The following is a 14,767-nucleotide window of genomic DNA, read 5'->3' on the forward strand; positions in this document are numbered from 1 at the left end:
TTAAGGCTAGCTATACAGGTGAACATTTCTCTTGTTTAGTCCCAAAAGAGGGAAATCACTCAACTCCCCCATCTACACAAAACAGATAAGGGAATCTCCTCTGGTGGCTATTGTATTTGGATAGCGACAGCCATGGCTGCCTGAATACCCAGACAGTGACTGCATCTGATTGATACGTCTGATTGGATGATACATCTGATCGCATGCAGTCACCGCTTGGCTGATAATTTTCCACCCAGCTCCTTTGACTTTGAAGCTAGATTTGTTGAGCTGTTTGGCTAATTAGGCAGGAATTTTGTAAGTTATGCTATATTGTGTCCGCTAATAGTGATTTTAGTAAAAATATTGTTTGATACACTCGGGGGGGGGGGTTCTGTCAGATGGTCTGTATGGGGCCCCATGATTCCTAACAGCAGCCCTGGGTATGTGGAGGGTCCAGTTCAGCCATTCTATATAATATAGCATAGCACTTTGTTTAAGGCTTGTTTGCTGACCAAAGACTTTGATATGCACATAATGTAAATTTTTAATGAATTGCATATTGTTCATATTTAAGCCCTTATTAAGCCTTAGTTAACCACAATTAGCACTTAAAGCAGTATTAAACCTAATAGCAAGAAATTAATTATATTGCAGCTTACCAATTCTTATATGTGATGGCTGCATTTATTTTCAATTTTAGGCTTTCTTTCTTTTTTTCACCTGGTGATCAAGCCAGTAAGTCTATAAATAAAATAATAACAAACATGTTATACTTACCTGCCCTGTTGCAGTGGTTTTCCACAGGGCAGCCTGGATCCTCCTCTTCTCGGGTCCCTCTTTGCTGCTCCTGGCCCCTCCCTCTTGTTGAGTGCCCCCACAGCCTGGATCTTGATTTGGGGGGCACCAGAGCCAAGCTGCAGCTCCGTATGTCCATTCAGACACAGAGCTGCCGTTCCGTCGGACCTGCTGTCAAAAAGTCTGGTCGTGCGTACGCGACATTTGGGAGGTGGAAGGTACGATAACTACTGGGACATTTTTTACCTTAATGCAGAGAATGCATTAATGTAAAAAACAGTCTTGACTTCAGAACCACTTTAATGACCATTCCTAAGTTTCTAGGCATGTACTAGACGGTGTGGGGGGGAGGGGGGTGTCACGGCTGGCTGTGGGGACAGAAGTTTGCGCTATGTCTCCTATTGTAAAAAAATGTCATTGCTGATGTGAGAGTTTTAAAATTCCGAAACCCAAAACCAACAAATAATAAGAATTGAACATGGAATAAGTTACTACTGATACTTATATTTCGTAGGTTATGGGTCTCATAAATCTGCAGTACTAAGTCAGAGGTATTTATCCATCTATCCCTGCAACAGTCTATCAAGATCCACCTGTATTTGCTAGTGCAATTTATAACATCCAAGTGAAAGATATAACACCAACATGTCAGAAAAAAACAAAAAACACTGAGTTGGAAAAAAAATTACCCCCTTATATCAGTATTATGTTGGTAACCATTTGTGGACTGCATTCTTCAAGTAATTCCACAGATTTTCAGTGGGGTTCAGGTCTGGGTCTGACTAAGCCATGCAAGGACATTGAACTTTTTTTACTTTAACCACTGGGTGATCATTTTTACTATTTCCTTTGGGTCATTGTATAATAATAATAATAATAATAAACATGTTATGCTTACCTGCTTTGTACAACAGTATTGTACAGAGCGGCCCCTTTCTTCCTCTTCTGGGGTCCTCTGCTGGTGCTTTCCGCTCCTCCTCTCCTCAGAGTGCCCCCTCAGTAAGCTGCACACTGAGGGAGCACTCATGCAGGCTTTAGACACACAGCACGGCTGCTGCTGTTAATCAAATCCTATGACACAGGAGCCAAGGTCTGTGTCAATGGCCCCAGCAGCAAGATTAGGGAGCGCGCCTACACGAGTGCCCCATGGAATGCGGCTCTCCGTGGAGCCAGGAGCGCCACTGGGGGACCCCAGAAAAGGAGGATTTGGGGCCTCTCTGTGCAAAACCCTTGCACAAAGTAGGTAAGTATAACATGTTTGTTATTATTAACAAACCTTTACAATCACTTTAAACTTTGGAAAGTAAAGGTATAACCTGATTAGTTGCTATGTACAGCTGCTCCAGATTCTCCTTGTTCTGTTCCCCTCAATGTCTTTAAATTCCCCTGGAGGTTTTTAAAAACCTTGAGACGTGCATTACATGACTAATATCTCATACAGGAAGAACAAATGAAACCATTTCTAGTGAATAACAGAAAGGGTATCCTTTTTTTTGCATCTTTATTGTTCTAGTTCCATCTTATCTACAGAAATTATTTTGCATTTTTACTTCTCGTTTTTTGTTTTGTTATTTTATTTCAGGAAAGAAGGAGAAGTTTCAAGTGCGGTTCAAGCGTGCAGAGGGTTACCCCATAGACCTCTACTACCTCATGGACTTGTCTTATTCAATGAAGGATGATCTGGAGAATGTGAAGAAGCTGGGAAGTGACATTCAGCAGGTGTTATACAAGGTTACCAAGTCCGTGCGCATAGGTACGACCAAGATGACAAGCTTGAACTATGAGCAAAATGAGAAGTATGGCCATGAAAGGTTCACTATGCAGTCTGGCTGATTTTCACAGATAGGGGTAACTGTTGTGATGTCTAATAACATTCCTTAATTTTTTGGCACCTCTTACCATCAGCCCTCAATGGGAAATGTCTATTGACATGAGTATGGAAAATAAGTAAAGATCCCAGGACATTAGTAGTTGTGGGATCTGATGTGTGCATAGACCGTGTGAATAGGTTGATTGTGGGAATAGATTGTGCAAGAATTCTGTGTTAGTTGGCAGTTTAAGCCCCTGTCCACACGGTCGGAGATTTCCACAACCAAATCCGTCGGATTTTGCCCGTCGGATTTTGCCCGTCGGATTTTGTCCGTCGGATCTTGTCCGAAACTGTTGCATACACACGGTCGGACAAATTTGGCGAAAAAATCCGATCTTTCAGAATGTTATGACGTAATTTCGTTATGATGGGACTACATTCAGGCTAGTAGCCAATAGCTTTGATGTAGGAATTTGATCTGAGCATGCGTGGCACTTGGTCCGATCAAAATTCTCTACACATGATCGGAGTATGTCCGATCGGCCCAGTTGGTCGGGAAATATTTCCAACATGTTGGAAAATTGGGTCAGACGGATATTCTGACAGAATCAGTCCGATGCATACCACACACAGTCGGATTATCCGACGACACGGTCCAATAGGACACATTCCGACGGATTCTCTGACCGTGTGTACAAGGGCTTAGATATCGTTTAGTTCTTGGATAATAGAAAAGCAGGGGGATTGGCAAGAACACCAAGTATTTCACACAAAGGAAAGGAGATACAAAAGGAAATACAAAGACAACAGACACATTGCAGATTTATAATATGTTGGGGTAACATATGAGGTAGAATAGGGCCTTAGGTAAGCTAGCAGTTTTGCCCACCATACCTTCAATTGACAAAACCAAACAATCCAAATACATTCACAAAAAGTGCAAAAAGATAAACAGCAGCTAAAACAACATCCAATGCAGATCCACCTGTAGGTGGGGTGCTGTGTGGTGCAGCGACAATAATTCACACAGTCAGGTGCAATGAAGAACTTGTATTAGATTAGCACAACAACAGTTCAAACAAACCCAGTGGCAAGGCTGCCCAACTGGGTTCACTCACGGTTTCCAGTACTGTGAAGAGAGTGGGGTTCGGCTGAATTCACAGCGTCTGTAAAAAGATCAGAGCGCGGCCTGGCCGTCTAGTGCCCAAGCAGGATGATCTTCAAGGAGTTGCAACCCTACACTTTCCCTCCTCTTCAGGAGCCTTTCCCTTACCGCTACTAGTGTCCCTAACAGGCAGCTTCAGTCACAGACAATGCTGATGGTGCTGCTTTGGAGGGGATATTCTGCCTTCTGAAGTCTATGGACCTAATAAATGCATTATGTTCACATGGGGTGGAGAAGCACAGTAGTAGTTTTCAGTAACACCACATTCAGTTTTAACTGGAGCAGCTTCACATTATTGCACTGTTCTACTGAAATTTGTTTCTTCTTTACATTTTTGGAACAGTTTCAGAGGACTTTTTCAGTTTCTTCATTTAAACTCTGTTTTAATTTTATCCTTTGTTTATTACAAATTCTGTACTCAGTAGTCTTAGCATATGTCTTATGCAGTATACACATGACCGGACTTTCCGGCAGACTAGGTCCGACGGTCTTCCCGACAGACTTTTGGCGGACTTCCGACTGACTTTCCAAACGAACGGACTTGGCCACACACAATCACACCAAAGTCTGATGGATTCAACCGTGATGACATACGACCGGACTTGAATAAGGAAGTTCATAGCCAGTAGCCAATAGCTGCCCTAGCGTCGGTTTTCGTCTGTCGGACTAGCCTACAGACAAACTGATTTTTCAACCGGACTGGAGTCCGTCGGAAAGATTTGAAACATGTTCTAAATCTAAAGTCTGTCTGATTTTTCGACAGCGAAGGTCTGATGAAGCACACACACGGTCTAATTGTCCGACGGATTTGTTCCGTCGGACCTTTGCTGTCGAAAAGTCTGGCCGTTTGTACACGGCATTAAGGCAATGGCCTGTACTAAATTTATTTTGTTTGGTGATCAACACTGTTATATATTCATATTTAAGACAACTGTCTGTCAGTATTGGATTACTTGATAGTACATAGCCTCTAAAAGAAGATTGTATACATATTCCTTTCCTGCAGCTCATTTATTGAAAAATGATCACTTTACTGCTCACTGTACTCAGTAAGTATTTGACCAGTCAGATGAGGAAATATTTGTTTCCCCACAGCTTGCTGTGGTTTATTCTGCCAGCTTGATTGTCCTGCAGTGACATACCAGCCAGCAGGAGAAACCACAGCACGTGGTGGGTGGACCAGGTATTCCCACATTTGCAGTGACTGGAAGAGCAGTGAAGCTGCAGCTTTTCAAGATATAGGTGTCCTTTTATGAAGCAGTGAAATCTATTCACTGCTTCATTCTCCGGCATTCACATAGGAGATCTTTCTCCTCTGTGTGCCACTATATGAAGCGGAGTAGATCGCTTCACACTTGGAGGAGTGAAGAGATCTACAAACGCTTCTAACACTGGAGAACGGCCCCTAATACTGGAATCTCGTGAGACTTTACGAGATTACAGTACTAGAAATTCACTGATACACACAGATGTCATTATATTAAGCAGTGATAAATTATCACAGCTCAATACACTGACACGCGGTGTGATTAATGTTAGTGAAATAAAGCGTCCCCCTACATAATATATACATGTATACACACACAGACATTATATATACATGTATATACACACACATTATATATATATACATATGCACATTATATATATATATGTATATATATGTATACACATACATATGACAGGGGGACATGGTTACAGTGTTGGGGGGCCTGAACGAGGCATAAGGAAGTTAATTATCTTCCTCTTTCCTCCTCAGATCCCCCCGATTCCCTCTTCACTACCCCGGTTCTCCACCTCTGAGTTGGTGAATCGGGGCGTGTGAATTCTGACACAGATCACAAGTGAAGCGCTGAGATCACAGCTTCATATAGTGACCGTTACTGTGTCAGTCTATGAGGATTCTCCATGTGCGGAGATAATCGGCGGGAGAACAAGTTCAAACACATCTCCCCCGATTATCTCTGGTTTATATACTGTTTATGGGCTGTGATCAGCGGCGATCCTCTGGATCTCCACTGATCATTGCTTCATAAACGGACACCATAGTCTACTGTCTACTATACAGAGATCTGTGATAAATGTAAAAATCAACAAATATTGGTTCTTTTGTTATAAATGTGGTTCAAGAATTATTTCTGTGCTGTGAACCAATACATTGGAAGATTACATTTTTCAACATTTACTGTTGTATTGTTAGGCTAATAAAAATGGAATATGACTAATACTAAATAAAGCAGTTAAAGTACAAGAATGATACGCATTCTCTTGCCTTTTATCTAATAATTCTGCATTTCACATGAAGCAGATTTTGTATAATCTCATATGCATATGTTTAATCTCATCGTTTTATAGCTGATTATTCTTTTTACTACAAACAGTACACTAAAAAAAAAAAAAAAAAAAAAAACTAATATCTAACAAGTTAGAAAAAATGTGAATGCTGCATAACTACTGTTTTCTATTCTATAACCTATTAGATAATAGCAGAGAGCAGTGAAGATTAACTTTATTGTCAACCACAGTTTTTGATTATCTTATATTTCATTTGATTGCTATAGGCTTTGGCTCATTTGTGGATAAGACAGTGCTACCATATGTGAACACAGTACAATCCCAGCTGAGGAACCCATGCCCAACACGGACGGAACACTGCCAGCCACCCTTCAGCTATCGTAACGTTCTGCCCTTAACTTCAAACCTCACTCTGTTTCAAGAGCGTGTCAGTGCAGAAAACATCTCTGGAAACCTGGACTCACCAGAAGGAGGGCTTGATGCTATGTTTCAGGCTGCTGTGTGCACAGTAGGTGTCTAAAAAACAGACAACCATAGAGGTCCCAAATAAAGGTTAACCACTTAAAGATCAGAGTTATACTGATCTATATATATCCGAAGTTATACTGCGGCAGGTTGGCTCTCCTGGGCAAATTGCCATCATGGTACGTCAGACCACTAGGGGGCATGCAAGTGCCTTGAAGCCGGTGGCTGCGGTGACCGCTGGCCACCCGCGATCACTCCTGAGCGAGACAGAATGGGGATCTGTCAATGCAAACAGACAGATGCCCGTTCTGGCAGGGGAGGATAGACAGATTGTCTGTTCCTAGTGATTAGGAACAGTGATCCGCCTCCTCCCCCAGTCACTACACTGCCCCACAGTTAGAAACACCTCCCTAGGGAACACTTAACCCCTTGATTGTCCCCTAGTGTTAATGTCCCTGCCAGTGACATTTATACAGCAATCAGCGGCTATTTATAGCTCTGATTGCTGTATAAATTGCAATGGTCCCAAAAAAGTGTCAAAAGTGTCCGATCTGTCTGCCGCAATGTCGCTAAAAATCGCTGCTCATCACCATTACTAGTAAAAAAAAAAAAATTATAATAAAAATGCCATAAACCTATCCCCTATTTTGTAGACCCTATAACTTTTGTGCAAACCAATCAATATACGCTTATTGCCATTTTTTTTGCCAAAAATATGTAGAAGAATATATGTCGGCCTAAACAAATAAAGAAATTATTTTTTTTACTTTTGGGGGGGGGGGGGGGGGATATTTATTATAGGCGATCAAATCCTACCAAAAAAAAGCTCTATTTGTGGGGAAAAAAGGACATACATTTTGTTTGGGTACAGCGTCCCACGACCGTGCAATTGTCAGTTAATATGACGTAGTGCCACATCGCAAAAAATGGCCTGGTCATTAAGTGGTTAAAAAATAATTCCAGGTAGGGATATTTATCATACCTGTGTGTGAGCAAGTTCAGGTGGGGACATGGGAAAGTTTACGCTCCTGCCCCTAGAGTCTTACAGAGGTATTTGTCTAAACACGTAAAGTGGTGTTAAGGCGGCACTCTCCATTGATGAATAATACTCTCGTCCCTTATAGATATCATCTCTGTTCTTTCTGTTAGTTGTTTTTTTTTATGGCACTCCGACTGAGTAAAGAATTCCTAAGCCAGTGAGCGTATATCAGGACTTTACCAGCCATAACTCGTCATGTTTCCCACGACCTAGTTGTCATTGTCAAGTACCTGGTGATGGAGCCTGATATGCAGAGGACGGCCTCTCTTACAACTCTGACTTGGAGCCCCTGATAGAGCTGACAGGAAGCACCGAGATGCAGAGTCGCACGAGTGCCTGGTGGGATCGCTGAACCTGGAGCTGGCTCAGAGCACTCGGCTGGGCTGTAGAGGTGTCTGTAGAAATCCCAGAGCAGTTCGTAGGCAGGTATCTGGTCCCCACAGGCAGGAGTGCAGATGCAGCAGAAGGAATGGTGGCATCCTCATGGCTGAAGAGAAGGCAAGTACAGGCAGGCCGGGTCATACACAACGGGCACGTCAGGAACAGGGGCTGAAGCAGAATCAGATTACAGGCCGGGTTGTCAACAGGCTGGCAGCGGAGTGGCAGAAGGAGCAGGCAGGTGCGCAGTGGGGGACAAGCCGGGGTTGGATGCAGGCAGGAAACAGGAACATCAGGAAGCAAGCCGGGTCACAACAGGAACAGAAGTCAGGTAACTAATTGCAGGTTACACAGGAAACGCTGTAGAGCAGACAGCACTGAGCCTGGAAACTGGCTGAGTTTAAATAGCCTGTTTGGGCGGCAAAAGCTGTCACATGGTGCGTGCACACCAATGGCATCCTGACAGGGGCAGAGGTAATAGGTCATCTTCTTCTGCAGCCATCTTGGGTGCTGGCATGCCCTTCCTGACATGAAGCGGTAACAGGTCGTCTCCTTCGGCAGCCATCTTGGGTGCTGGCATGCCCTTGCTGACAGTCATTCACTTGTCTCTTCTCTGCTTTAGCTTTCCACTTACATAGACTTCAGGAAACCAACTTCCGTGCTTTGAATCCTCAAGGCCTCTCTCACTTTCTTCCGTAACTCTCAAGATTCAAACTCGGCAGCGATTCTGCAAAAAATTGAGAATTTACTTAAGGAAATCTTCATTACATCCACAATAGGTACATAGTCCCGCCAAAACTTGAACTTGTCCTAACAGTTCTGCATCATACACATGGCTGTGCTGCCCCTGGTGCCCCTACCCTAAAATCTGGCATAACACCTCAGGATATTACAGTCCATAAGCATAGGATCTATGAGTGCCTCAGTTCATACTCTGGGGCCCTGACTGGGCTTTTCCTGAAGGTGTCCTGTAGAACGAATGTCCCTTCATCCTGCACAAGTTGTTCTCCTTACACATACAAACTGACAGTCCCTTTCAAAATGCAGATCTCCTGTATTTATATGCTCCCAAGCAGGAACACATGAACACTTTAGACCAGCATGACTAAGCAGGAAGAGAAGATTTATTATGTCTTTAAGTTCCAGGGGGAGCCGCATACTGTACTTACAAAGCCATACATATTATTGTTATTATAGTTCTCAGCAAAAAGTAAATATATAACAGCCCTTTTGTAGGTACCTGTCTACGTGTAGGTTCCCAATAGAAGCTGGAGATCCCTTAGGTTATTTTTACTATGTGTATTTAAAATAAACATTATTATTTTTGATTATTCAGCAGTCCGTACGCTTTGTCACTTATTGAGCCTACTTGGCTCAATTCTTTTGCTTTTTGTTGGAAATCCCTATAGTAGACACCACCACTAACAGCGATTTCCGCTAGTTTCCAAGTCCTCTGCAGCCTTGTAAACATATGAGGGTGCCCACTCAGCACAGGCTCTATTCAGAGAAAGCTTTGCATTTACTCAATGAATGTATTGCATTTTCTGATTGGACGAGTTGGAGAGGTGACAAATCAAATTTTCTGAGATCTACAGCCAAAATACTTTGCCACTTCTCAGTAGATTCAATACAATTCTCTACATTCTCCACAACACATAATTACCTCACCAGTTAGGAGTACAATTTAAGTAAATCCCTCTTGACTGACAAGTGGTAAAATATCTGGTTAGCCTTGTCTAAAGCTGGCCATAGATGTGTGTTTTCGCTTGCTAAAAGTTAATCATTAGATCAACCAGAATATTGGAAAATATTAATTTGATCAGTGACTACAGTGCTGGTGCGGTCCCTCCTGTCAGGATACAATAACACAGTGGGGAGGATTCCTCTATTCACCTTGCCTGTGTGGATGGGAAATTTGTTCTTTTTTTTAATCAGCCCTGTGGCTGATAAAAAAAAATAAAAAAAGAATCATCTATGGTCAGCTTAAGAGTTCAAATAATGTAATTGCTACAGAAACAAATAAAAAAAACTCATAATGCAGTGGTACAAAGTTCCTGCCCATACAGGTTATTTCCCTAATTGTTTTAGAGGCTGCCCATATATTGTATGTAAATGTCGGCACTTATCCTTGAGCTGTACAGTCCACTTTATTAACAGTAGGGTAAAACCATAGTTATCACAGTGCTAACCTGTTTCTGGCTGAAACGCATTAGTACTGTGATGTCTGTGGTTTTACCCTGCTGTTAATAAAGTGGATTGTAAAGCTCAAGGACTCAAGATGACTCAAGTTCTGGCTTTTAAATACAGTTTAATTGAAAGGCACACGGGAGCCTTAGCCGCAGCACCACCATTCGCACATTTGTATGAGATTCACCAGGGTTGAGCATGGAAAGTCTTCTTCTCATGCACAGATATTGGTTCCTTTATACGCATCTGGTAGAATCATCCAGTAATCTAACAGTTCTGGTCACTTGCAATTGCACCAAAAATGAGAATTATTTAATCACACTCTCCTAGCCTGTAAACATACCACTGCCTCCCTCTCCCTCTTTTCCTTCACAAAATTTGTATTGGTATTTAAAGTAAGAAAAGTAAATCTGTAGAATAAGACAAGCATAGCAACAATCATTAAATCAATAAAATATGTAGTATATGGTACAGTTCAACAAGATACAAGGTATGAAAATAAGGAGCATAAAGATACATAGCACAGGTTCAGGAACTCACCCAGAATCAATTACAACCACATACCTTAGGCCTTGGCTCAAATCTTATATAAACATTCCAGACATGGTAAATTAGCTACAGGAGTCCATATCTGATCATCACACAGGGTAGCACCGCTCTAACTGTGAAAACCTCCAAATATGCGTGTTGGTTACTGGTACCTTCTCTCCAAGTGCAAACGATCTTCCACTGGTCACAAACTCGGAATATGGATATATGGAAAGAACCCGCACTCTGGAATTCATCCATTGCTGTGAACAAGGCTCTTCGTCGAAACATGTTAGCAGGTACTCTGTACTTGGTGATTATCGAATAAAGAATTTGGATGGATTCCAGAGTGCGGGTGTTTTGAATATATCCATATCTGATCATCAGGCCTGTCCAAGCCAAGAATAAAAAGAGCGAATTGTCGCAAATGGGCAGTAACTACCAAGATATCAGTAAGGTTTGAGGGGAACAAGGGAGAGAAGAATGGTGAAGATCCCCCCCCCCCTTTTCTTTCTTTTCTCCTTTGTTCTCTCTTCCCCTCAACAACAGGAGTAGAAATCTATGTATCTTACCCACTTATTATAAATTGTGGTAACTTACTTGATGATACTCTCCACCATCTATATCTGTATTACAGGACCACGTTGGTTGGAGGAATGTTACACGTCTCTTAGTATATGCCTCAGATGATGTCTTTCATATGGCTGGAGATGGAAAATTAGCTGGCATATATATGCCAACAGATGGCCGCTGCCACCTAAATGAAAATGGGGAATATTACCAAAGCAATATGTATGTGAGTATAATCCCATACAGGAGCACAGCTAAGCATTCGCTTTATGCACTGCTTTTTCCTAGCACAGCCAGAAACATTGTGTGATCAGAAGACTGTCAATTGACAGATGAAAGGCAAGATGAGAATGTTATCTTTCACAAACCTTCTAGGCTGCTAAACCTGTATGAGCCAGATACAGTTCTGCGCAGCCACCCTTTACTACCCCTCCCTTGTATGCCGCGTACAAGCGATCGCACATTCTGACAACAAAATCCATGTTTTTTTTTTCCGACGGATGTTGGCTCAAACTTGTCTTGCATACACACGGTCACACAAATGTTGTCAGAAATTCCGAACGTCAAGAACGAGGTGAGAAAGTGCAGCTCTTCTGCTTGATTACGAGCATGCGTGGAATTTTGTGCATCGGAATTGTGTACACATGATCGGAAAGAGATCCATATTTCAAATTTTGTGTCGTAAATTCTGCCGGAAAATGTCCGATGGAGCCTACACACGGTCGGAAATTTCCGACAACAAGCTCCCATTGAACATTTGTTGTCAGAAATTCAGACCTTGTGTACGCGGCATTATTGTATTGCACTGGATTAATAATGTAACTTACAGGGTTATAAAGTGCAGTAGCTAAGAAGTGCTTGCAAAAGAACAAATATTTTGTGAAGCATTTTGTTAGTTGTGGAAAAAAAATTGTAGCTTGTGTACCAGCCCTGAATATTTACTACATTTATTTTCCTTGTAGCCACATTACCCAAACTGTGGCCATATATATATAATATGTATAATGCTCAGGCTTTCTCAGGTGCCTGTAAGTACCTTATAGCAGTTTTTTGAGCTATGGGAGCCCCAAGGCTGAATAAGTTGCTTGCTTCTCTATATATTTTGGATACTGATAGGGTTCATTATATTCAGCTGGTGCATTCTCAGTGATCTGATGAGAAACATTGCAGGGTCTGCAACCCTTTAAAAGTAGTTAACCCTAAGGCCGCGTACACACGGGCGGATTGTCTGGCCAACTAAGTTCGTCAGACAATCCGACAGACAGTCCGTTCAAAATTTGCATGAACGGACTTGACCACACACGATGAGCAGACAGTCCGCTGAAAGCGTGCGCGATGACGTGTACAGCACGTACGACGGGACTAGAAAAACGACGTCCTATACACTGCAATGCAACCTTCGGCCGTGTAAATCCTTTCTGAGCATGCGCCATACTTAGTCCGTCCAACTTGCCTACACACCAGCGGACTGTCCGCTGAAACCAAGTTTGGATGGACAAAACCAAGTTTGACCGGACAAAATTTCGGAAATTCCATAAGACTTTGTTCGTCAGACAGTCCGCTGAAAAAGTCCGCTGAAGCCCACACACGAGCGGATTGTCCGCTGAAACACGGTTCAGCGGACTAAGTTGGACAGACAATCCGCCCGTGTGTACGCGGCCTTAGGGAGTAGAGGATGTCTAAAATCTGATTTGTATGTAGACATCTGTACACCAACAGTGTATAGGACTCCTACAGGTTGCAATATTGCACAGAATCTTACAGAAGATTAAACATTTTTCCACCGGACACAGCCGATGACTGATCACTGCACAAGCCTGCTGCCGGTACCATGTGACCAATATAACCAATCACAGCAGGTCACATGACAGTTGTGAACAATGGATGGCTTCCTTTTAAGCCATCCATTGTGTACAATTGTGTTGCTAGCTGTGATTGGTCACAGTGATCACATGGTACAACCCATTTGTGCTTTGTGATCAGCTGTGGCCTGTCACAGCTAATCACAACTAGGGATGAGCCGAACACCCCGGTTCAGTTCGCACCAGAACCTTCGAACGGACCCAAAATTTGTACGAATTTTAGAACCCTATTAAAGTCTATGGGACTCGAACGTTTGAAATCAAAAGTGCTAATTTTAAAGGCTAATATGCAAGATCTGCAACAGACAACACCAGCAATAAGGGGTATCTTCAAGTGTATACTGTGCTGGAGGCGCACAACACCCACTAACTCCTGCAGATGCCTGTATTAGAGAACACCAGCAATAAAGGGTAGATACAGGTGTATACTGTGCTGGAGGCACACAACACCACTTTAACTTTAAGATGCCTGAGAAAAGAACACACTGTCCCCGCCTATCTAGCTCTTTCCCTGCATGCCGGAACGCACTACACAAGGCCACCGCGCTGGCAGCCTTATATAGTGTGGGGCGTGTACTAAACCCCCTGAGCTATAATTAGACATAGGCATCCTGCTCTCCACGCTGCCGGCGCTGTGATTGGCCAAGCATGTCGAGTCGAACACCGAGCTCATCCCTAATCACAACAAAACAAACTGAATGAATCAATTTCATTCTGTAAAATGCTTGCTTATAGCAATGAAATTCATTGCTATAAGCAAACATAATGTGTAAATAAACAAAAAAACACTGATCACTTCCCCAGAGTAGTAGTGTTACAGTGTGTTTAAAAAAAATCACACACACACACACATATATATATATATATATATATATATATATATATATATATATATATATATGAAATAATTGCCATGCCAGTTATATGATGATGCTGTACTGCACTGGTGGCAGTATGTAAAAAAAAAAAAAAAACACTATGCCTCCTACTAAATACCTTGGACTGTCTACATTCCTAAAAGGGGTAATTTGGGGGTATTTGTACTGTCCTGACATTTTTGGGCCTCAAGAAATTAGACTGTCAGTACATCGGGATTAATAAATTTTCAGATGTATACAATAGTTTGTGGACTCTATAACTTTCATACAGACTAAATAATATACACTGATTTGGGTTATGTTCACCAAAGAAATGTAACAAAATAAATTTTGGCCTAAATTTATGAAGAAAGATTATTTATTTGCAAAATTGTAAACAGAAACAAAGAAAAACTTTTTATTTTTTTCAACATTTTCAGTCTTTTTTCATTTATTTAGCAATAAATGAAAACCCAGTGGTGATTAAATACCACCAAAAGAAATCTCTAGTTGTAGAAACAAAATGATAAAAACTAAATTTGGGTACAGTGTTGCATGACCGCACAATTGTCATTCAAAGTGTGACAGCGCTGAAAGCTGAAAATTGGCTTGGGTAGGGAGGGGGTAAAGTGCCTGGTATTGAAGTGGTTAAGTTTCTGGAGCAGGTCACAATTTCCCTATCAGTATCCTCTTGGGATACTGGGGGTCCTCTGCCCTAGCAAATCTGCACAACTTAAAGTATGTACCTCTTAGATGCCTGCATTTAATTATTGGCCATAATTGTGGTGCTACAAGGAAAATAACGGGTTGTTTTAATGTGGCTCTGTGTTTAAA

The 14,767-nt window shown here is 42.0% G+C and overlaps 1 protein-coding gene across 1 annotated transcript in view; it reads left to right on the forward strand.

Moving 5' to 3' along the window:
* Positions 1 to 14,767, forward strand: part of ITGB7 (integrin subunit beta 7) — a 132,686-nt gene that overhangs the window by 80,383 nt on the left and 37,536 nt on the right. The window contains exons 6-8 of the mRNA XM_077483870.1: positions 2,360 to 2,530; positions 6,314 to 6,555; positions 11,282 to 11,440. Coding sequence (XP_077339996.1) covers positions 2,360 to 2,530; positions 6,314 to 6,555; positions 11,282 to 11,440 — 572 coding nt within the window. The remainder of the gene's footprint in view (positions 1 to 2,359; positions 2,531 to 6,313; positions 6,556 to 11,281; positions 11,441 to 14,767) is intronic.

Source organism: Lithobates pipiens, unplaced genomic scaffold (genome assembly GCF_037356315.1).
Source record: "Lithobates pipiens isolate NorthernLeopardFrog02 unplaced genomic scaffold, aLitPip1_a1.2 Scaffold_16, whole genome shotgun sequence".
NCBI classification, from domain to species: Eukaryota; Metazoa; Chordata; class Amphibia; order Anura; family Ranidae; genus Lithobates; species Lithobates pipiens.